General features: G+C 36.6%; 1 protein-coding gene across 1 annotated transcript in view; it reads left to right on the forward strand.

The window, feature by feature from the left end:
- Window positions 1-538: 538 nt before the first annotated feature.
- DNAH5 (dynein axonemal heavy chain 5) overlaps window positions 539-24,614 on the forward strand; it is a 114,189-nt gene continuing 90,113 nt past the window's right edge. Inside the window, exons 1-14 of the mRNA XM_018086487.3 lie at window positions 539-595; window positions 4,925-5,059; window positions 7,413-7,497; window positions 9,617-9,780; window positions 10,190-10,411; window positions 10,962-11,099; window positions 11,702-11,878; window positions 12,740-12,853; window positions 14,723-14,830; window positions 15,547-15,669; window positions 17,482-17,697; window positions 20,402-20,509; window positions 21,214-21,299; window positions 22,083-22,404. Of these exons, the coding sequence (XP_017941976.3) occupies window positions 539-595; window positions 4,925-5,059; window positions 7,413-7,497; window positions 9,617-9,780; window positions 10,190-10,411; window positions 10,962-11,099; window positions 11,702-11,878; window positions 12,740-12,853; window positions 14,723-14,830; window positions 15,547-15,669; window positions 17,482-17,697; window positions 20,402-20,509; window positions 21,214-21,299; window positions 22,083-22,404 (2,055 nt within the window). The remainder of the gene's footprint in view (window positions 596-4,924; window positions 5,060-7,412; window positions 7,498-9,616; window positions 9,781-10,189; window positions 10,412-10,961; window positions 11,100-11,701; window positions 11,879-12,739; window positions 12,854-14,722; window positions 14,831-15,546; window positions 15,670-17,481; window positions 17,698-20,401; window positions 20,510-21,213; window positions 21,300-22,082; window positions 22,405-24,614) is intronic.

Consider the following 24,614-nt stretch of genomic DNA (forward strand, 5'->3'; position numbering starts at 1 on the left):
CTGTTGTTGCTATATATTTAAACAGTCATCTGTGACAAGGAAACAAAGATGTCTGTTGACATGAGGATTACTTAAGAAGACTAAACACAAATCAGATAAGCAGTCATAAAATTGACTTCTGCAAATAGTTATGTTGCCCTTGAGCATGATGAATTGTATCCAGCCGTGTTTGTATGTAAACAGTATCACCTTAACAACACTGTGGTTGGTAGCAGTAACTTTCAATGCCTAATCTATAGGCAGTAAAAACTGGTGGTTAGAGACCTCTCGTTTCTAAAGTAGTGCAATTTAGTTTTCAAGCAATTTGAATGCACATTAGAACTGAATTTTAAAGACAGAGATAAGGTTATTAGTTGCTGGTTTTTTAGGTCCTTACTCTATTTTTCAGAGTTATCTTGGTGTTCCTATGGAAAAGGAATGAAACAAGTACAAACAAAAGGTTAGGGGAAGAGTGTAAAATAATGAATCTGGAAGCTTGTTCTCTGGTTTAGGGCTTGTTGCTGAAAAGCAGTACTTGATGCTTATGCTGAATAGTACAATGTTTAGAGCCGGAAGAAAGCAGCTTTGGAAACGGAGCATTGGCAGAGTGATAAAGGTAAGAAAAACTGAATTTTGAACTAGGTCTAGACTAGTAACTATATAATTTGAATAAAGGTTTGACTTTAGTGGGGGGGAGGGTGTAGAAAAATGTCTGTTTTAAAAAAGCTGTAAGTGGATGATGTTAGTTGCACAATTTGTTTTGAAAGGTAGATTTGCACTGAGAGACATTTATGCATTTGACTAGTGGTACTTGTATCTTGCCCAGGTTGTTGCAATGGTCTGGTAATGGTATAATTTCACAAATGTTATATTAGTACAATGAAGAGTTTGATGTTAGATCTGACAACAAAACAGAAGGGGGCTCTGCCACCAAGGAAAATAGAAGTGTCACTTCACTCTTCTCATATTTGTAAGATGGGAATAGAATTTTGAAGACAGGGCTTAGTATTGAGAAACAACAATAAAATAAAAGTCATTAAGACCCTTAGACTAATTTAAAAAGCTGGTTATTTGAGCAATCTGTTCCTGAGCTAATGCAATGTGATAACAAATGTGCAGAGCTCTGATGTTTGAGATTTAAGAGTCAGCTAAGGGGACTGCCCCAACTTTTTAGGGTATGGATTTTTTTGGAAAGAGAAAATAAAAAAGTGTGTGTCTGTTGAAAAACTCAAGGTGCTTGGAAAGATATAAGATGGTTTGCAATTTACTTTAGCAGGGAAATTCATGAGCAAGGCTTATATAACATAAAACGTCTTACCAAGTTAAAGGAGAGACAGATGAATTCCACACTGGTTAAATAAGTTTTGCATAAAACAGTAAATTAACAGTAAAACATTCTTACTTTTTGACTCTTTCACTATTGAGTGTCTCAGTAAACTATCCATAAGACTTTGATTTGAGAATGTCTAAATTCAACAGTGCACAGTATTCTGGCAACAAAATGCGTCGTTTGGTGGATAAATAGTGTTGAGAACAAGTTTTATCTTGTGTAGTTATGACTTGCATACTAAGTAACATTCATGCTAACTCTATTCAGGGTGTCTGCAGACACATCAGCAACCACAGTCTGTAATGGAGAAATTGGCAATAGTCAATAGCTGGTTTCTGAGCCTGTTGTTTCAAAGAAAGGACCCCTGGAATCTCTGACTTGTGCTCTTTTAGTACCTGCTGCTTAAATATATATACATATACTCTTTTAGCAGTTTGAAAACTTTTAAAAAAAATTTAATTTAATTCCCATTTGTTGCTTCAGATTGATGGTAAGATGGTTATGGTTTAGGCATATGTTAAGATGGATTTGGGAATCTCCCCTTTATCTTGCTTCAGGAGAAGATGTCTATTGAAATTAGTTTCCTGTGCTGAATTGCTGGTATTTAGATATTAGGAATTTTAAGGTTTTATGTAACATAAAACAAGCTACTTGTTATAACTTGACTAACCATCAAAGGACTTTTTAGTTAATTAGTTTAGCTTTGGTCCTGCAATCTATTGTGCAACTGTGTCATGTGACCTTTCCTACCTTCATAACCAAGAGTGGTAAAAGAAACCCAAAACTAAACTTGACTGTGTTACTTGTGCTGTTCTTTAAGTGGAAAACTGAGGTAAAGCTGTGCCATATAAAAACTTGGGCAATCCCTCCAGATATCTAAGTGAGATAGTGTTTATCTCTTGTAAATACTGCTCCTTCTGGATCCTCCTATATCATGAGACATTAGAAAGAGACTTTCATTATGATCTTGATCAGAATTGCTGCTGATACTTTTCAGGGTTTGCATCCATGTTACTGCATGTAGCAGCAATTTCTCTCTTACCTACATAAGTGATAGCTTGTGTGTTTTAGGATCCTTCCATCTTCAAATCGTACTCTTTCAGCGTGCTATGAAATTGTGAATTTCATAAAACTGCCTATTCTTGGGTAATTTTTTCCTATAGATGCTGTTTTGCTGTTTAGGTCTGTGTACTTCTGTATTGAATCCTGCAGGATGTAAAATATACAAAAACTCATAGGCCATGAGGACTCTGCTGGTTTGAAGTAAGATGTGAGTGTAGCTAAAGAGGGGAAGGGAAGAATGTGAGGTAGAAAACTCAAGGTTTCCTTGTAATTCACTCTCTGAGATCCCTAATCCTAAGTAAAGAATATCTTAAAAATGTATTCTTCAAGTAGGATGCAAATGGAAGCTCAGAAGCTAGACTGGAAGACAGTTTCCAGTCTAACTTTTGAGTGTTTTTAAATATTTAAATTAATTACTTGTTATTGAAAGCACCAAATTTAGGTTTCCTCTACTTTTCTGTGGACAACATGACCCTAAAAGTGAGGCTGAAGTTTCTTCTGATGACTGCAACAACTGACATGAGAGTTTGTGATTGAGCAACACTTCATTTGTGGAGGAAGAGAAGTTTGTAGAAATGGCAAATTATCAAAGTATGGAAGCATGACAGGCAGGGGGTGTTCTTGAATTGCATTGTAGCAACTATCAGGAAAAAAATGCATGAGACTTGCTTTAGTTATAGAGAAATTCACCATATCAATGCAAATGCAAGTCCATGTCTTAATCTTCAAAAAACTATAGCTTTAGCATTTAGTTAATACTTTCCTGTTTTCTTTAGGTATGGTTCATTAAATAATTTACGTTAGACTTTACAAGTTTTGTGACGTTTTAATGAATACCCTTGTTACTGGACTTAGACATCAAATATTGCCTAATGCTGCATAAACAACTGTACACTGTAGCTAGTATAGTTGTTATACACATCAAGATACAGCAATTAAAGGATTAGAAAGCATTTAAAAAACTGGAAACAAACCTCAGGTCATGACTTCTTAGTTCGAGAAGAAGGTGCTCATGCTTTCAGCCTACATAAGTGCAACTTGTAGAAGAAATGGAGGCTATGAGCATCTGTATAGGTCAAGTTGGTAACTAATAACCAGTGTAAGATGAATACCTTGTGTAGCAAAGTATCTGGAGTTCTATGTTGGAAACACAAGCAGAGTAAAAAAGTAGTCTATCTGTAGTTTAAGTAAAACAAAATGGTTTTTGCTGGATTAAATAGAAATTATTCAGTAGAGTATTGATTGTACTTTTTCTGTTAAGGGTGCTTTATCAGTTGTGTTCAAAGTACCAAAACAACAGTTTTGAGGATTCTAGTGTTATCACCTAGTGTGAATGAAGCTGATTCAGCAAAAAATGTTTGCTCTTTGCATGTCTAACTAGGAGGAAAATTTCTACTCATATTTAAAAACATGCAGGAGAGGCCAATTCTGAGATGACACTTCACTTTTGGGAAACTGGAGACGATGTTAGGGAATGAGAGTGGTAAAATAGCATAAAGTACTTGTATGAATTAATCTGCTACTGTGTTCTTCAGACATATCTGTGTAAAGAAAAGGGTTTGTATGTTTGTCTTTTACATGAAAAAATATTTCTAATATATTCAGCATTTATGAAGGCATGCTAGTAATTACAAGTTTACCAAATATTTGAAAATTTCTTCAGAAAGTAGGAAAGATATTTACATAAGGGTATGAAGTACATTGTGCAAGTCCTATTGGCTCTGCAAAAGCTTGTGGATAAATCAGTTGTGCATACTTTGTAGAGCTACTAGTTTTTCATAATCACTGGGGAAATAAGGATTGAATTTACCACCAATGAAACATAATGCTAAATTTCTTCTGAAAATGAAATGATATTAAATCTTGTAATCCACAAGCACAACAATACCAGTAACTATTCCAGAAGGCTATTTTGTCTATAATGTAATGAGGCGTATTACATATGGGAATTCAATTTAATTAGGAGAGTAGGTGTACTGCTTGAAGAATGGTATAATAGCTATAGTTAAGCACATTTGTAAACACTTGTGTATCTTGAGGCTCGTGGTTTGTTTTACTTCTCATTATATTAGAGAGATAATGTATAAAACCCTAGCTTCCTCCAGCAGCATCTGTCTTTATTAGGGAATGGTACAATATCTTCCACAAATAAAAAAGATCAGTCAGAATCCTGTCTTGATGATCATACGTGACTAGACTGAAAAGCTGAGACTAAGGATTTAGGGCGTTGAAGATAACTTGCAGAATAACTCAGCTCTATGTATAAAACACATTTTTTGTTCTACAAAGCCTTCAACAAATTAGTCTTTTGTACAACATTATTTATGATAGAAATGTTGTGATAAATCTGAAAATAGAACACCAGAAACCAACTGTAAAATCATAACCGGAGTTGCTTCTGAAATTTTAATTTGAGTACCATAAAAACATAAATCACAAGCATGGAAGAATGTAATAGCCTTTACTTTTTAAAATAACTTTTAAAGCTTTCTTTATTTTTGTCTTCAAAATAGATTGTGGCTTTTTCATTGTCCACTTTGTGTTTTATAACAGCAAAAGCTCAAGGAAGAGAGGGAGGCTAAACGGGCTCGGCTGGATGGCAGGCATGATTACTTACTAGATATCGTTGCCTCCTGTGTGAATCTGGATAAAGCAGAAGTAGAAGATGCTATTCTTGATGGTAACCAGGTAATCTGATGAGTTTGAAAGTGAAACTCATAGGGTACTTTAGAACTGATATTACCATTAAATACTTGGTGAGATAGTTGTCAGGCTTTGTGTCAGAGATTACTCAAGTCTTCTCACTGAAAAAATATTTTTCAGCATTTTGTAATTAAGTTGAACAAAAGCATCCTTACCTCCAGGATCTACTGTAAAAATATTGATTTTTAAATTGATTAAAGTTTCTGCTTTCCAATGGTTACAGATAGTATGGTAAAACCTGTGACTCTATTTAATAGTGGAACCACAGTGTGAAGTCTCCCAGCTGAATGTACAGCACATTTAGATTCAAGAGTCCTGTCCACATCAGGTTACAAGTTGTTGTTTCCATAAGGCTACCACTGGCATTTGTGATCGAGTTTGCGGTCTAGTTTAGCAAACTGAAATAGGTGGAAACTACTTGATAAAATAGAATGGATTATGTGATCTGACTGACTACATGAGGGCTAATGGAGCAGGTAAACAGTTCCAAATTCATGTATTGAGGAAACAATACATCAAAGTTGATGGTAAGCATTACAATCGAGATACATTATGTGATTTGAAAAGATATATTTTTTTTTTACGTAATTAGACAGCACATAGACCTTATTTTACTTCCTGACACTAAAGAAAACATGGCTGTGGTTTTTTTTTTTGTTCTTTTGTATTCTCTTTCCATCTCCATACCTCCAATTTATACATTCCCATATCAGTGCTAATATTGTTGAGAAAATGAAGAAAATCCACTAGAAGACTACCAAGACAGAGAGGGACATAAGGCATGGGGAGTATGAGATGAGGGAGAAGAAGAGATTGAGTGCAGTTCTTGAAGAGTAGTTATAAAGATGACAGAGCTGAACTATTCCCAGTGGTTACAGATTATAAGAACAAAGACAAAGCCACAACTTGCAAAATGACCATTAAGAGACTCTTCTTCACCAGGAGTGTAATGCAGTATGGGAATATGTTACTTTATGTCAGTTGTGGAGTTTCAGTCCTTGAGGTTTTTGAGACTCAACCTAGAGTCAGCTCTAGACAACCTGAGCTGTTGTTGATAATACAGGAGGCTGACCTTGAGATCTCCCAGAGGTCCTTTGCAACATTTCCATGACTCCATGTGAATGAGCAAATAAGCTGTGCAGAACACTGTTGTACGTGTTAGAAAGAAGAATTTGTTTCAACCCTTGTGCATTCTGTCTCTAAACGGGTTTCTTGGCAAACTTTATTGCTTGAGAATAGCTGTCAGATGAAGAAAATATTGGCAGCTGCTATACTTGGAAAGAGAAAAATGTAATAGTTGTTTTGACCTCATCTTGGAGGACTCAGCCAAGATTTTTTGGAATAACAGTTTGTCATCTTAGTGAAACTGAGGCCTGTTATTAATGGAAGAGGGATAATTGCAGCTTTCTTCCTGCTGCTGGTGATCTTTTAGCCTTTTTTACTGCACTAGGAAGCACAAATGGGATGAGCAAATATTTCTGAAGATGAACTTGAAGAAGCCTTTTCTGCTGAAGATAGCTATATAGTTAGGGACTACATGAAACGGTGACTCCTAGATCTAAAAAAATAATGGATTAGGCTAGACTTTCAAGTATGCTGATACCTGGATCAGCATACTAGAATAGAGCAATTAAGTTTCTTTCTCAGCCTGTATGGCCTATATATGAGATCTGTGGAGTGCACTACTAATACATGCTTCAATGATGCTTGATGGCAGTCTTGAATTCATGGAGAACAGTGAAATTGTCCGGAGGCTTAAAATACAAACAAATAAAGACTTCCTCTGTTGCTATGATATGAATCACAGAATCATTAACATTGGAAAAGACCTCCAAGTTCAAGTCCAACCTTTGGCTGAACACTGCCTTGTTAAATAAACTATAGCACTAGTGCCACGTCCAGTTGTTATAGAATAATTGCAGCTGTGTGCTTTCTGCTTTGAGTTAGTTAGCTGAATGGCAGTAAGAACAGTGTGGTGAGGTACTTCAGTGAGGTGCCACTGTGCTTCAGTAAATGAAGAAGTGTCCTGTGCCCTCAGGTTGAGATAATGCACAACATGTCCAGTAAGTGGTTTCAGTAAACTGAAACATGACCTGGCTGTATTTAATTGTGTTCAGCATGAAAATATTGAAACATTTCAATTAAGTAGGTGTGTGCCGCTAAAGGAAAAGGCAACCCAATTATTTTTTGAGGAGTAGTAACTGGACCTGGTATAATTTTAGTGTTGAATAATGATAAAGTGATGAGCATTTGTCAGACCTTTATTAAAAATCTGAGCAAGTTAAACTTTTCATAGTGGGAATGCTATGCATTATGTTCTCAATATGCTTTCAAACAGATAGAGCGCATTGACAGATTCCTGGCCGCTGGAGGTCTGCGTCATCTGATGTTCTACTATCAAGAGGTGGAAGTAATGGATACAGGTAAAGCAACTTAGGTTCTCCTGCAATATGTTATAGTTGTGCTGAGCAAATGTGCAAGGAAAAAGCAAGCAGTATAAATTGTATAAAGTAAAGTTTGGTCATACTGGGGAATCTATCTCTGTTCAGGAAATGAAGATTGATGAAATTATTGAAGATTAGTAGTGCACTTCTGCATATTGCTAGGATGAAGCAGCAAGGTGCTTCCTTGTGAGCTCAGCAAATCTTGTCTGGGGGGCTGGGAAAAGTTTTTTGATAGTTAAGAGATGACTTTCACACAAGGTGAACAGTGATAGATACTCTGCCCCCTCTCCTCCAATCATACCACCAGTTGGTCCTAGAAGCTATCCGTATTTCTTGGCACACAACCATCCATCCAGGTGATCCTGTTACATGAGAAATGCCTGCATGAGGTCCTCATTGTGGGTAGAAGAGCTATTATCCCAGAATTGTCTTCTGCGCATATCCCTTTCCCCAGTGCACCTGTGTTATCACGCTTCTTCTCGCTTCCCTGGAGGCAACTCAGGTCCCCTGTGACAAGGACATCCTCCCTTTGCTCATGGCTTCTGTCCCAGAGCCTCCAGTGCTGCTGCTGTTGGGACTAAGTCCTTTGCGACCTTTCAAAGCATGTGACTTGTGGGAGTTCACCCCACTTGGTTACCCTGGATGTACATGAAGAGCCTTGTAAGCATATCTGTGTATATTTGTATAAATGTGTTTATACATATGTAAGCATATACCGAGATGAATGTACAAATATGTATTTATTCTTCATGTATTTTCAGTATATATGTATGTATATACCTAAAAGGGAAGAAAAGACTGTTTAATGTAATACAAGCAATTTTAATAAAAAAAGTTTAAATGCACATAGAAATAAAATTAAACGAAAATACAAACTCAGCAGCTAATTTAGAAATCTGAGCCAGTTTTAACATGCCTGAGCTGAAGTGGTGAAAGTATGATGGAGAGAGTGTGAGTCAAGGGTCAAAACATAGAAATCTAATGAGAATTGCCTTCGCCCACCCTCAAACCAATCAGATATCCTACAGTATGATTATGGTAGCCTTTGGTCTTTGGGATGTGATGCTAAATGCAGGTAACATGGCAAGCACTAGAAAAAATCACAAAAAACCCCCAAACAATTCTCAGCAATGTGTGCATTGGGTGAATAAGTGAAATTCCCTAAAAGATCATACACACAAGGGGAAAAACAGTGAAATGGTTGTGAAGGAGAAGACAGTGGGATGAAGTGAGTGGATTGGAAGCTGCCTTTGTCCGCAGCTACAAGTACAGAGTTACTTGTAATACCAACACAGTGTACCACTTTTGCTATATGTTTTTCCTTTGTAGGTGGAACAGAGTTTTCAAAATAATTGTTTGTGCTGATTGTTTAGGGCTGTGGTTCACAGGCTGGAAAAGCAAAAATTGAAGTTGTGGTGATGCTTACTAATCAGGAAAGCTAAGTGAATTTTTTGTGGTGTTACATACATCTTGTTGGCAAGGGCAGTTATTACAGCCATCTCAAATAGAAGCTGGTTTTCTGTCCCTGACGTGGATCAGCAAACGCTTCTGCTAAGGCAGAGGGTCATTCCATGAAGGGTGCCTACAAGATATTTTGTGTGGCCTCATTCTCCTTATTTCCACAAGCATGCTATTTCTTCCCCCCCCCCCCATGTTAGACTTATGTTTACATGTTTTTAAGGAAAGACAGTTGATAATGGCTCCTTTAAGGTAAATTACATTACTGCATTTCCTGATTTTTCTCTACTTTTTCATTTTTAAGCAATGGGGCATTATCTGCAACTGCATGATAGAGCCATGTAAGAGGATCTTGAGCTTGGAACCTTTGCTTAAAAGTAATAGAAAACAAGTAAATGAATAGAAATGAAAGGCTTTTGATGTGAGTATATCAACACTAGATGAAATAGTTCTTACTGTGCTGTGAAGACTCCAAATGCTCTCTACTGTCTGTTGGTAGTTTCATGAGGTGCCTCCAGGGGACTGGGACTCAGAGATGCGCAAATAACGACTGAACTGTTTGTGTAGAAACCTTTTCTTATTTGAATAAATAATCACTGGGCTAAGTATTTCTTTTTTTTTTTTTTTTTTGAATCTATAGAGCACTTTGACCTTCCAGGAACAGGAATGAACTCCCATTTGACAAAGAAGAAGAAACTTAAAGTATTTGTGACGGAGGGAAAAGAAATTACTTTAACTGGTGTGTGCATTTTCTTCATTAGATCTAGTCTTTCTAAACCCATAACAACTGAGAATATCTATCAGGTAAGAGTTGGTGACTGATGATCTCTGTACATAATCTTGTTTAAGATACATTTTCACCTTAGAGTATTTGCTCTCAGCACATAATTTGACAGCTGTTGACATGGAGGAATGAACAAAAGGACACAATTAGACTAAATGAAACAGAGAACAATAAAGGAGTGGAATGGAAAAAAAGACATTATCTTGTGGCAGTAACTTGAAGTGTATCATTGATAAGAAGAAAATTTAAGACACTCCGGAATAACAGAGTAATTAGTCAATACCTAAATAATAAGATGATAAATTTCAATAATTTCTAGCAAATCCATTAGAAAAACATATAAAAATTATTTTACTTTTGAGAGCATATATGTAAATTATAGATAAACAAGTATTTACTGGTGAAAGACTCCTTGTGTTTCTTTTACAGGAAGTAAATTTTAATATGATGAATATAGGTCGAGATGGCTTATTAAAAAGTGTCGAGCAGTTGATTTCAGAAATCTTCATTCCAGCCTTACAGACTACGGGTCATGGCTGGGTTGAACTTGGTGAACCTCAACAAGTTTCCGATATTAAGCAGGACTTCCTTCATGCCCTTGAAGCGTTTGTTAGTGTGCTGTCAGGAACTCAGCAAAGTCTGTTGGAAAAGGTAGTATATTCATGTGGCAAATAGAAATTGAGCTAACTGTAGAATGTCTTTGGCTCTGCAGCTTTTGAATTAACTGCTGTTGTAAATTACTTATTAAATTTGCTTTTTTAATTTAAACTGGAGAAAAAAACAACACCTTTGTTTGTTGTCATCAGAAACTTGTTATACTCTGAACTGTGGCTTTAACACTTCTGCAGATGCTTCTGTTCTTGTTTGTTCTGTGGCCAGTTCTTTAGAGCTACTAACTTCTTAACTCTTCATGACTGTGGTCGCTCTTAAACAGAGAATGATTTATGTGTGACAAACTTCTGTTTTAACTGTTGATTCCTATTCAACTTTTTTGAAGGAAAGGGCATGACAGCACAGCTTCCAGATGAGTGAATTCTCCAGATTCCAGAATGTAGTTCTGGCTCAAACCAGTTTAATTTAGCTTGAGCTGGGAAAAGGAAGTGAGATACAGCAAGTAGAGCAAGCAGTTACTTTTTAAAGTTCCTGGATTATTTGTCATGAACATTTCAGCATTTCAGGGTTTTTTTAACTTGTGCTTTAGGTCATTCTGAAGAAATGTGAAACATACAATCTGAGAACTCTAAGAGGACCTTCAGATTACCTGATGGTTGCTAACAGCATAGATGCTCTTGAAAAAATAGAAGTCTGCATGAATGGATGGACCAAACAAATTGAACAGGTGATACACTGGACAAATGTGAAATATGACATCATCTGCATATTGGCAGATGAGTTTAATCCTATTGGTGTTATAGCTACCTTTCTACAAATTTAGATGTTATCCATCTCTTTATTTTAAAATACTGTTGATATGTTTCATGTGTTTTTGCTTCTCAATGAGAATATCATTGAGAGCTTTTCCATCTACTAGTAAATAGAGCATACATGTCTTTGGAAGCTTAGTCCCCTGTCTTTGATAATCACCTGTGGTTGAAATGAAAACCAGTGGTTCCCAGTGGATTTAATGAAGGAAAAAGGAACACAATAATTGAGTGAACACTATTCTCGGTGGTCACAATTGTACTTTGAAACATGCTTTGTGGGTTATTTGCAGAAAATGTTGTTGTCTGTAACAGTGTTCTTGGAACGCAAGGAACAGTATTTCCTATTCAACTTGGAAATAAAAGACCAAGCAAAATTAAGTCTCGTGTGAGGTGGTGGCAGAGTTAGATAATTTATCAGGAGAAGTTAATATTGGGAGTTAAATATAGAATTAATCTGTGCTATCCATGCAGATTAAAAATTTTAACATCACTCACTAACATTACTGCATAATGAAAGGTTCTTGCAGAAAATGACCAGGTGAGAAAGGAAGCTGATGACCTTGGACCACGAGCAGAGCTTGATTACTGGAAAAAGAAATTGTCAAAATTCGACTACCTTGTGGAGCAGCTGAAGAGCCCAGATGTGAAGGCAGTGCTTGGAGTACTCACTGCTGCTAAATCCAAACTACTGAAGGTTTTTATTTTACATTATGACAGATGCAGAGACTAAAAATGCTCTTTATACCCTAGTTCATTTGGTGATGTAGGTAACAATGCTGGTGGGGAAAACATTGAAGCATCTTTGGCTTTTGTTTTCTTTGTACTTCTCTGTTCTTAAGCTTGAGTAGATAAAGTTTAATCTAGTTTAATTTGTGGGAGAAGAATGGGATTCCTCTTTGTCTAGAGGCTGATAATGTACTGCATCCCCATGGCTCAACAGAAATAATGAAAGAAAACTACCCCCTCTATTTTTTTAAACATTTTTTTTCATGTTGTTACAGTGCTTGTGGGATCATGGCCCTGAAATTAGCTCAGTTGGTTAGAGTGTGGTGCTAATAACACCGAGGTTGTGGGTTCAATCCCTGTATGGGCCATTCACTTAAGAGCTGGACTCGATGATCCTTGTGGGTCCCTTCCAACTCAGAATATTCTGTGAAATTTCTGTGAAATAACTTCTTACATTGACATAACAAAGTTAAAGACCCATCAGAAACAGAAAAATAAATAAACAAAAAAACCTTGGCTCATCAAAACGAGATTTGAAACAAATACATAGTGACATATTCATCATTCATATATTTTACAGCAGTTTGACTGGACACTACTACTGACAGCTTCTTGAGCTGAGTGGCCTAAACTAACTGTATGTTCAAAACCAAGTTACTAATGCAAAATAAGGACCTGTTCCTTATCTTGGGTGAACAGGTATAACTCTGAAGTAACAGATCTGTGCTTTCAAACATGTTTAAAAACTAATGACACAACACAATGATCTCAAAACATTTTTTTCTGAAATCTGTGTTTTGTTTTTTTTTTTTCAACTTTCTATTCTTAGAAGTGGCGAGCATTGGATAATCGCATCACAGATGCAGCAAATGAAGCTAAAGATAATGTGAAGTATCTATATTCTCTGGAAAAATATTATGACCCGTTATACAATAGTGATCCTGTAAGCAGAACTTTGAATTCTTAACATAAATGTCTTGAGAGAAACAACATGAATGTGTGCTATAAGATTGACTTGGAAATGACACAAAGAAAATTTTAAATATGCATCTCCAGTTTAAGATTTTGTGCAGTTAAGGTGAAAGTAACCTAATGAGAATTTATGGCTACAAAATAAAGTACTTGTTACTTATACCATAGTATCTGTAAAACTTTTGATCTGATGACCAAACTGGATTCTGTGCTATGGGAGAAAGTGAAATCTTTACTCTAAAGAAATAAACAAACCTACAAAAAACCTGGTTTACTTTGTGCTCCCAGTGTGGGTTTTTACCAAGGAGGAAGTGATGCCTACTTCAGAGATGTTTAGTTTTGAGATGGTGTGGCACTTGGGGTGAAAGCCACATAGGCATGGATTGTAAACCCTTTCATTTATTGATATTTACTTGTAAAATTTTGAGAACCAGTTTGTCAATAGAGTAAATAGAGCACTTTCATTGATTTGGAAATTCAGACACGATGAAGAGATGTCTGTAAAACCTTTGGCCCATTCATGGGCTGAAGACAGGAATGCTAGGCTTTTGAAATGGTGCTTTTCTTCAAAATATTTAGTAAAAGGCATTTCTCTTGTAAACAAGACTTACTGAAAACCACGAAGGGTATGGAGAATTAAAATGTGTGTGGTGGGTTAACCTTGTCTATGCACCATGGACTTTCTCAATCTTCTTCATTAGGATAGGATAAGAATACGATATGAAAAAGCTCATGGATTTTTCAAAGACAAAGGCATCACTTACCTATTATAATTATGGGCAAAACAGACTTGACTTGGGGAAAAGTGTCTTTATTGATAGTGAAAATACATTTGGGAAGTGACAAACAAAGTCAGAAATTAAAACCACATTTCCACACCCCTAGGAATCATCCTTTAACTCCCTCTCTCTCTTCCTCCTCCCTCCAAGTGGTGCAGGGGAAGAGAGGGCTGTGGTCAACCTGTAACAGCTTCTTTTTGCTACTTGTATTCCTCTAAAAGTCTTCCTTGCTGTGGTGTGGGTCCTTCCCCCAGGCTGCAGGGAAACACCCGTCCCACAGGATTCTGTCCTGGGCTGCAGGGCCATCCCTGCCAGGGTCTCTCCTCCCCTCCTGTTCTCTTCCCACTTTGCCCTCGGGGCTGGCAGGGTTGTTTCTCATCTGATTCCCCTCCCTCAGCCCTGGCTGCTGGGCAGCGTTTTGCCCTCCCTTGCCCAGGCTTTTCCTGGGGCTCTCCTCTACCCGCCCGTGGCTGAGGGGCTCAACCATGCCCTGCACTGGGGCTGCTGGAGCAGCTGGAACCAGGGTTGTCTGCCTCCATACAGGGGCTGCCCAAGCTGCCAGCCCTGGGCCTCCTACACCTGAAAGAGTGGGCTACAAGATCATCTCCTCCTAGGGGCATCACCTATTGTATATCATTTTATATTATCTAAGCACCAGTGCTATAGGAAAGTTGTTCTTCATAGTTCCTTTATTCAGATAAGCATCATGAGGCTTAATGCCACTTCTGGACTCTCTTTACATGCCAGCTTACATCAAGTTTAGCAACTGAGCATACAAACATACTTTTTTTTGTGAAAAAAGGGGTTCTTTTGAAGAGGCCTTTGCCTCCATCAGATATCACTCACTGATCAGAATTCTTCCAGCCAAGACTCAGAATTAAATTGTAGAGCTTGGGGAGTGAAGTAGGATAGGCAGCTCTGCAGGAGAGGCCTACGGAGACAGAGGCAGAACCATTCTGAAGACCATGTTTAGAACACTCCTGCATTTGCTAATTAGGTGTTGAGCTAATGTGTGGTAACAGAGGTACTGAGCAGAGTTCAGACTGTGTGTTTCTTTCCAGGTGTCCATGGTGGATGCAATTCCAGGACTCATAAATACAATTAAAATGATTCAGAGTATCTCTCAGTATTACAACACATCTGAAAAGATCTCCTCACTGTTTGTGAAGGTAGGTGCTGAGCCTGAAAGGAAATCTTCATGGATTGTTTTCTGTGTTGTTCCTTGAGTGAGAGAGAAAACACAAAGGGACCAAGCAACTGGAGAGGCAACACATCAGTCAATTTAATGCTGCTTTTTGAATGTATAGAGACTTGGAAACAGTGATAAACTACTTCAAATTTAGGACTTATTCTATTGCCTGTAATTTGGAATTGTAAAAACTTTTTCAGACCTAAATCTCACCCCTCATGTGAATAGATGGAGTAACTTTTTGTTACGAGTTTTACCTGTTATGAACTGGGTTTTTTTGTGGACCCAGTTAAATTAAATTCACATTGCCCTTAAACCTCTATATGTTTGCATAAAGAAGGAAATGGAGTTGGAAGGACAACCTATTCTTTAAAGTCTATAGTCTTATGAGCCCTTGATTTTACCTTTGCTTTCAGAAGAGGCAAAGTCTTAAGACTTTGTAACCCTCAATGCCATTTCAAGTTTAGTACAATGTGTTTAGGTTTAGGATAAGCATAGATAATCAACAACATTTTGATGGTGTCACATTCTGGAGGCTAGGTGTTGCAAGGAGTATCATCAGTTAATGGGACTGGTATTTCATATTGCTTTTTTTCAGCCTTTAGGCTGGTGGAGTCAGAGGAGACTGAGAGAATGGCAAGATCTACTTTGTCTTGAAATGTTTTTTATTTTTCACAAAGTTAAAACTGCTTTTAGGTGACCAATCAGATGATCACAGCTTGTAAATCTTACATTGCAAACAATGATACAACCACTATCTGGAATCAACCTCAGGAGAGAGTTATGGAAAAGCTACAAGCAGCTATTAGACTTAAACAGGTAGGTGGGAAGAGCATATGGAAAACAGAATATGAGGGGATATTTAGGAGGACCTGAATAGGAAAACTTTTTTTTATATGAGGAAGCAATATATTAGTGAAGGAACATGAAGCAACTGAAAAATATCCTTTGAAACTGGAATGTTTATACTAGAGCTAACAGGGAATTTAGTCTGGTGTCTGTTGATGTTCTGGAAGCAGAACGTTGATGTTCAGTCTAGCTTAACTATGCTTTTCATAAGAACATTGTTTGGATTTTTATGCCTGTATTTCTCTAGAAAGTTTTTTCTCACAGTTGTGGAGGAATATGCAACAGAAATGAAACCAGAGGGAGTTATTGAACTAGATGTGTTCAAAGACTTGTGGACAAGTATGCATTTAGAAAGGGCAATTTACTGAACTGAGAAGAATTCAGCTGTTCAGTTTGTGTGGACTTGTTAGGAAGATAACCTTTATTTTTTTTTAATACACTTCTGTGACCATTTTTGAATTTTATTTTTCTTTCTTCCCTTTAAAGCACAGTATATTATAGGATAATTCAGCTTGGAAGGGTCCTCAGCAGATATCTAGTTAAACCTTTGGCCCAAAGCAAAAGCAGGGGTAGCTATGAGATCAAATGTGGTTGCCCAGTCCCTCATCCAGTCCTGTGTTGAAGTTCTTCAAGGAGGGAGAGACTGCACAGCCTTTCTTGGCAACGTTGCACTGTTTGACTGTCCTTAGGGTGAAAGATTCTTTCCTCACATCCCATCAGAACATCATCTGTTTCAGTTTGTGTCCTTTCCCTCTTCGCTTCTGCCCATGTGTTACTGTGAAGAAGAACCTGCCTCTGTCTTTTTGATAACCTCCCTTTACATATTGGGAGCTTCATATTAGGCTTTCTCCATTATTATTTTTTGATTCTTTAAGATATGTTGGAAGATTAGAACTTTATCCCAACAACTTCTGAAGCAACAAATCTTGCATACTTCTAGCACACTTTAGTGTAAATTTTTATGACATCTTACCATCAGCAATGAGTACTAAATTTATATATTTCTATAAACATATATCAAATTATTCAGTTGCTGCATTAAAATATGTTGAAAGATTAGTTTTTTTATTTGAGTCTCATCAGTTCCAGAAGCTTGCAGAAAATGAATAGATTAAAACATAAAATTTTAATCAGTAACAACTTCGGAAAGTGTGAACCCTTTGTACTGATATCTCCAAGTGCGGTTTTTCATACATAAATGTGATAATGAACATTATATTATAAAGAAAACTACTATTGAAAGAAACCATTTCAAGCAAATCTGTTGACTATTTGACTTTGGGAAGAATATAATTTTAACATGTTAGGAGTAAGGTTTGTGCCCAGTTAAGAAAGCAGAATGAAAACTGGAAGCTGCTATGGAGCAGCATTCTAACGTTCGAAGGGCTTTTGTTCTTGAAAGTGACTTTTGAATCATGATTACTCAGTAAACAATCAGCACACAATCATTTTCAGTCTCTGAAAACTGAAATTTGTGTTGTCATCTTGGTTATCCAGTAAACACATCAAGACCTGCTATAAAATAGCGTGAACAGAATTTCATGCCAGCTAAGGAAGTGTACAAATACATATTTGTGTAGTTCATTCATTTGATAAAATGTGTTACTGGGTTAGTTTTCAGAGACAAATTCTGTTACTGTCTTTATAGTGTTCATGATTGTTTGTTGATGAAACTTCTACTTGCTATCAGGATACTACCTCTCTCTGTAAATTTTGTTCTAGCTAAAGACAATGCCTTTTGTTATATGCTTAACATTTTTCTTTTAAATTCTTTATTTTAAGGAGTATCAAAATTACTTTCGCAAGATAAAAGAAAATTTGGAACAAAATCCAGCTGAAAGACAATTTGATTTTAGTGAGATATATATATTTGGAAAATTTGAAACCTTTCATCGTCGTCTGATAAAGATAATAGATATTTTCAATACTATGAAAACCTACTCAGTTCTACAGGAATCTAAGATAGAGGGATTGGAAGGAATGATCACAAAATATGAGGTACACAGTAAATTTTGGATGTCATGTCAGTCTAACTTGAACCTTAAAAAATAAATAATTATGAAAATGAGTAATGGTTACCAAGAGAAAAATTAACTCTGAAATTGTGCTTAAATTACTGGGTAATAGCAATTTAAATATGTGATTGCTGGGGAAGTGAACAGACAAAGTGAAAAAGGTCCAACTCAACATGTGAAAGAGCTATGCTAAAATCAAAGTTGACTGAAAAAAGTAGTAAGATGGGGGGACTTTGTAACGAGTAATTGGAGTCATGGTTTCATGCTATGATCAGGAGAAAAATTGAGAAGTCCAACATTTCGAATGTTAGGCTAGCTGGGACCAGAATTGCAGACTGTCTTCATTTCTTGCCCATTATTCTAGGAGTAGCTGATCAGTGTCTGCCACTGAGGCTGGCTCCATTGCCATGCTGGTTGATGCTGCAAATTTTCCTTGCAGCTTGGAGTTAAAGCAGCCACATTTCTGTGCTGCATAAATACAAACAAATAGAACTTTGATTTCTTGAAAGAAGTAATGAAAAGAGAACTAAAACAAATAACATCCCCCCCCAAAAAAAACCAACCAAAACTTTGGACTCTTAGATTTAATTTGTTTCACTAGAGAAATAGTAAGCTCAATTCCAGCAAAAGAGATTATTAAGTTTACTTAAAACCTGTATTCTAGGTCTGGATCTAGAGTACAATCATCAACTTTGCGTTTTATGAGGGAAGAATGATTTAATTCACAAATGGCTATTTTTAGTGTGTGGGAGAAAGAGAAAGGACTTAGCTGATTTGCACTGGAAAGCTCTTCAAGTTTAGGCTTTTTTCTTTTGTAACAGTAAAATCCCTTTTCTTGTTAGTATTACTATGCAGTTTTCTTTTCTGATCCTTTTTTTTTTTTTATAGAAGCGAGACTTGAACAAGGAGCTCTTCTAAGAATATAGATGTGCTAAATTATGTTCTTTTCTTCCTTCTTTCTGACATGACTTTCTTTTCTAACAAGTAGAGTCTTCCCTGCTTTTACTGAGCGTGAGTTAGCTTACTTTATTGCATATCTTTATCAATGCAGCATCATAATTTTGGCACCTTTAAATATTAGAATAAATCAGAAGTATTCAATGTGTGGACGTTGTAGATTGCTTTTAGAGATCACATGTGATGCACTGGCAGTACAGGCAAATGTGGCATTCTAGTTTACTTTACCCCGTCCTTTACCTTTTTGTTATGGCCATGAGTCAATCACTTTGCTTTAGTTAAATAACTACACGGTAAAATCTGAGCATTCCATGGCCCTTCCTAATTCAATTTACTCCCTCTTGCACTTCTCAGGTTTGGATTCATTCATCCTTCACAGTAGCCAGTTTTCTGCTTTGTTCTCTTCTGTAGTCTTCTGAGAGTTAACCAGGGCACAGTTGAAAGCATAACTTGGTCCAAGAGTTTTCCATGTGGGCAGGACAGGTGTGGACTGGTCTGAATTTTGGTTCCAAGAGCTGCTCTCTAAAGCTGTGCTGCCAGACTTCTCAACAACTCAGGTTGCTGAGAATTTCCAGATCATGCAATGAAGGTACTATTTTGATAGGCTGGAACACAGGAATCTCATTTATTTGAGGCATTTGTATTTGAAAAGCTGCCTGTGACCATTAGCCCAGATTGTGCTGCAGACTGCAAATTCTATACAAGATACACCTCATTATCCATGGCAGCACCCAAACCTGAAGTAAGAACTTTGTGTGAAACCCAGCTACTCTGAAGTCAGTTTCTTTTGGGGAGGAGGATAAAGGGAAATTATATATGCTTAGGTAAAAAATGTTACATAGAATGTTCTGGATAGTATGTATAAAGGGCAGAAAAGTGATCGTACTTCTTTTTTTAACAGTGACAAAATTGAGGTACTAAAGTATTTGATGCAGACCATAGCTATAGTTACGTGACTTGAAAATTTTTAGAAAGTTCTTATTTTGCAGTTCTTGTCCATATCTAGAATTTGTTAGAGGAAAATATGGAATTTTTATTTACAACAATGCAATAAAACTTAAGTTCAGTTGACATGATAAAATGGTGAAAGTCTGCTTTGGTGAGAATATGCTGAGCTTTGTGGTTGTACTGTGGTGAACTACTAGGATGTTGAACAGTAGTTAATCATTAGAAATCCTTTGACTATGTGTACAGCTCAAGGGAGATGCTGATTAAGAGGTACTTTCATTTGAGTGGACAGCAGCTGTGTAAGAGAAACCAGGAATACTAAGTCCTAGGCTGGTGATGTGCTGCATCTTATTGTGACTTTTGAATAGTCTGTTTATCTATGAAATCAGTTGTTTTAATGACATGGAAAATAATAATGTGAAAATATTTTTCTGTGTTGAACTTTGTTAACTTTTAAATAGAAATCAACATCTGCACGAGAGAATATTTAATAGGTAACAAATGTCTTTGATGAAAAGTTAGTCTGAGTTTTCTGTCATTTCTAATTGACTTCAAGCAGAAGTAAATAATACAATGAAATTCATATAACCATTACACCAACTTGTTTCCTGCAAATATATCATTCAAGTGGTTTGCTTATATTGTTCAGCAAATACTGACAGCTAATAGCAAAGGTAAAATATGAGCGTTCACATCCAGCTGTGCTAAATATTTTGTTGTGTTAAGTCTCTTTGATAAGAAAAATTTTTATGATAACTTTCTTTTTCTGTGAAACTGTTTAGAGCATTGTTGACAACATCAAGAATAAGCATTACAATTTTTTGGATCAACGGAAGACTGATTTTGACCAAGACTATGAAGCGTTTTGCAGAGAGATAAATGATCTTCATGTAGGTTTTATGATTCAAATACAAATTTAATTTACTGATGAATCCTTATGAAAACCAAAATATCTTTGTGTGAGTTACCACCAAACAAATTATACAAATCTCAAAGTTTATATTTCGGAATTGAAAAATTATTCTAATGTATCTCCACTTTAAAGCTTCCTTTTATTATCTTTCAGACTAGTTTCATGGAATAGGCCATTGAGGGCCTCCAACAAAAGGATTTTTCATTAGTGTATGCTAGCAAGAGTAATGTGAAAATGGCTGATTTCACTGAGTGAATGGGAGCATATTACAAATAAGTCAGATAATTAACTTTCCCGTAATTCTGAAATCACAAGCTGGTGGAAGGAAAAGGTATCTGTAGAAAAAAATATAAATTAAATGTGTCTTGCTTTGGCTGCCAGAGAGGTAAGCAAGCATTCTTTTGAGGCCTCTCAGCATGGTGAAACATTGGGTACAAAAGCTTTTATTGGTTGCACAGCTACAGAGGGAACAAGGAAAGAAAATGCCTCAAAAACTGACTGTGTTTTGTCTAATTATTGTGAGAAGAAAGAAAGGCAAAATTAATACTTATTGAGAATAGTTTCACATAAAAAAATAGCTTCTAATATATTGCATAATAAATCCTGTCAAATAATACCTGGCATATTTGATGTGTGTGCCTTATGGACTTCTCTGATGTAGAATTATTTGCTCTTCTTCAGGATCAATTAAGGATTTTCATGGACACCACCTTGGAAAATATTTTGAACACTCAAAGGGCACTGAGTATGTTGCAGAAATTTGAAAGGTACTATGTCCTGTCTAGATTGCTAAAACTCTGCCAGGCAATGAAAATGAGACATTGAGGATGGTGGAAAGTGAGGGGAGCAGAGCAGGAGGCATCTCCTTAAATACGAACAAAACCAACTCAACCTCTTCTCACTCAACTCTTCAACTCTGTTGAGGGTTGCCTTTTCAGTGGTTTGAATGAATAACAGCCATATTTTTTTGTATCAGAAAATTAGAACTGTAAGTGGAGTTTGAAGTTCATCTTTCAAAATTAGCATCAGTATAGGAATACTTTGTGTCTGTTAGCATATTTGCCTTAGCTTTTTGCTTGAACAATGACATTAATTTGTTACCACAGTGCTGCTAGGAGAGAGAAAAATGCTTCTGTTAGGAAACAGTGAAATTTGTCTTGATAAATTAACATTGTTGAAAAGCAGCCTTGCTCTTTATTCTGTCAGTTCTTTTATTATAATGTGTTTAATGGAATAGACTGCTAGTGGTGAATTGGTTACAGTTTGCTGCACATAATTTCAGCCCAGTGTTTGAAAACAGTGACAAAACAGAAAATGTGTAGGCTTACTTGGAAAGTTTTATCATCTGGTGTAAATCTTGGTTGTTTGGAATCAGGTTGTGCCAGCATTTGTTCAAACTGAAAACTGCTGCTAAAGTGGTTATGGAGTTATAAAGTAGTTATAAAGTAGCATGCAAGGGAATCTGGAACAACTGTATTTTCCAACCATGCATTAGAAGATTTCAGAAGGGTTGAAAGAATTTTTTTCATGATTATTATTTTTCTAAGCAGACTACAAATTCCAAATCTTGGCATCGATGAAAAGTATCAGAAAATATTTCAAAACTATGGCCATGACATCGAAACAGTCCGTAAGATCTACAGCAGGCACAAGCAGGACCCTCCACTGGCCCGTAATCTGCCTCCAATAGCTGGTAAGATCTTGTGGGCACGCCATCTATTCCATAGGATCCAAGAGCCCATGGAGACTTTCCAAAGGCGCCCAGCAGTTCTGCAAACACCAGATGGCAAGCGCATAATCCGCAGCTACAACAAAGTAGCAAAAGTTCTTATGAAATTTGAGGTGATTTACCACAAGGAATGGCTTCAGCAGGTAAGAGAGTTGATTTTGATTAGGATATTAAAAAAAAACAAAACAAACCCAAACCCCAAAAGGCAGTGGATTTTTTTATTGGTAGAGTAATAACATCCTACTTTACAGACCAGGTTGGATTCCCATCATTTCAGGCCTTAGTGAAATGCTGGGTTACAGCAGTGTGAAGGAATGCCTGGTTAATAGCAGTAATCAGGTGTGCTAAACTTTAGCCTTAGGATGACTCTTAAGTGACAGATGGAATAAGAAAAGGCACTTTATAAGAAAGTGTTCCTATTAAGAAATAGGGCCTGTAGCACTTGTAGCTGAATTTGGGAACAACTGAAAGACCTTCATTATAACTAAGAAGTTAGAAAGTAAAATATTTATTATGGAAATGTATAACAAACATTCAGTGGTAGGCTTAGCTGCCTCTCCGTCTCTACCATGTTCTTCTGACTCTGATACAAGATCATTGTGTGTGGGGTGAAGAGTTTTCTGACACATACTGTGCCTTGATGGAGCTGTCAAGCACATTTGCCTTTCATCTTTTGCAAAATGACTATAACATCTAAGGCACCTGAACTGATACCTTTTTTTATGAGGTCTGAGTAATCAGTGATTCCATCGTTACCTGTGCTAAAAGTAACTGTCTGGTTTTTCCAATAGCAGAATCAAATCATGCTTGGCAGCCATATAAATTTGCTAAGCCTGTTGCAACACTATACTCATTAGGTGGGAAAAAAGGTGGGATCACAATTTCAAATTTTGAAACGTATACATGTGGAAATATATGAAAAGTATATCCACTTTAAGATCAATTCACTTGTCTACCAGGTACGGCAGGAAAATGTGACTATTGATCAGTAGTCTTGACTCTCGAGGAAACGAGTGCAGACGGGTGTGGACATGAGTGTCACAGAACACAAGGTGGAGCTCCTGCTCTACTCCTGAACAAAAGCAAAACGAGAGGGGGAGAAGTGTCCTGTAGGGAACACAAATGGAACAGAAATAGGGCGGTAGCTCCTCCTACTTTTTATTCTTCCGTACAGTGTACATAGTTAAGCGAAGTGGCACTTTCTGATGTTTCCAAACATTTTTCCCTCCTTTTGTCTGTTTGTTACTGGATTACCTTGTTTATCCAGGTTTTTGTTGTTGTTATTGTTTTTTAAATAGCATAAGATTTAAGGCCATTATTTTTGTGCTATAGCAAATGATGTTCAACTTGGATGTATTAAAATAATACAATACCTAGAAGTGTGAAAGTTACTATAATTCTTCAGCAGTGTAAGATTCATGCCTTCAATGTACCCTTTATTTCCATTACCAATTTCTGCTACCTTAATGATGTAAATTACCTGAGGAAAAAATACATAAACAGGAGAGGAAGAGCTGATAGTGGGAATAATGGGTCTGAAGTCCAAAAAAGAGTGCAGTAAGATTTTCTGTTGAACTTTGCAGAAAAAATTGAGCTTCTGTCTAAGGGAGTTGTGCTTTTTTTTCTGAGACTAGTGGGTAGAGCATGAAAACTTCACTGCCAAAACATGGTTACATGATTTCTTGAAAAATGTTGTGTAAAATGTCTTGATAATACATAATACTGCTGAAATAAGCAGTATAGTCCTCTGTAGCTTAGACATTGAAAGGCAGTGCGAATTTTCTGTGTTCATAAAAAAAAGAAAGTACACTGAAAGATATCAATGGGTTTTGAAACTATTGCCTAAAACGAAGTTCCATTTCAATGTAATGTGATACATGAAATTTGAGGAGTGAATAAAGAACAATAAAATTACGTTGCCAAAAGGACAGTAGGAAGATAGGAATAGCAGCAGAGTTTTTAGTGTAGGAAAGATTTCCCTGCCTAAGGCAGGACTTCTTCCTGCTATCAGCTAAATTTTTCATGTGTCATGGTCTTATGAATGCTCTCCCTTCTCACATAGAGAACAAATGGTATTCTAACATTTAAATCAGGCAGTTAAACCAATTGCATGATTAGGCTTTCCTTTTAAGTATTAAAAACCCACAAACTATAATAAACATTAATTTTTATCTTTTAAAAGATTTGCTTAGAGGTTGGATATAATTAGGAGTGCCATTAAAATTGGAGTGTGATTAGGTATTGGAAAACAAGCAAAAGGAGAAGTGGGGATAAGTTTATTCAAAAGATATATGAAGAAGTTATCCAAGAACACTTCCGTTCATTTAGAAGGTTGAGTGCAGCCTCATTGTAG

Source organism: Manacus vitellinus, unplaced genomic scaffold, assembly GCF_001715985.3.
Source record: "Manacus vitellinus isolate BGI_N305 unplaced genomic scaffold, ASM171598v3 scaffold_96_pilon, whole genome shotgun sequence".
Lineage (NCBI taxonomy): Eukaryota > Metazoa > Chordata > Aves > Passeriformes > Pipridae > Manacus > Manacus vitellinus.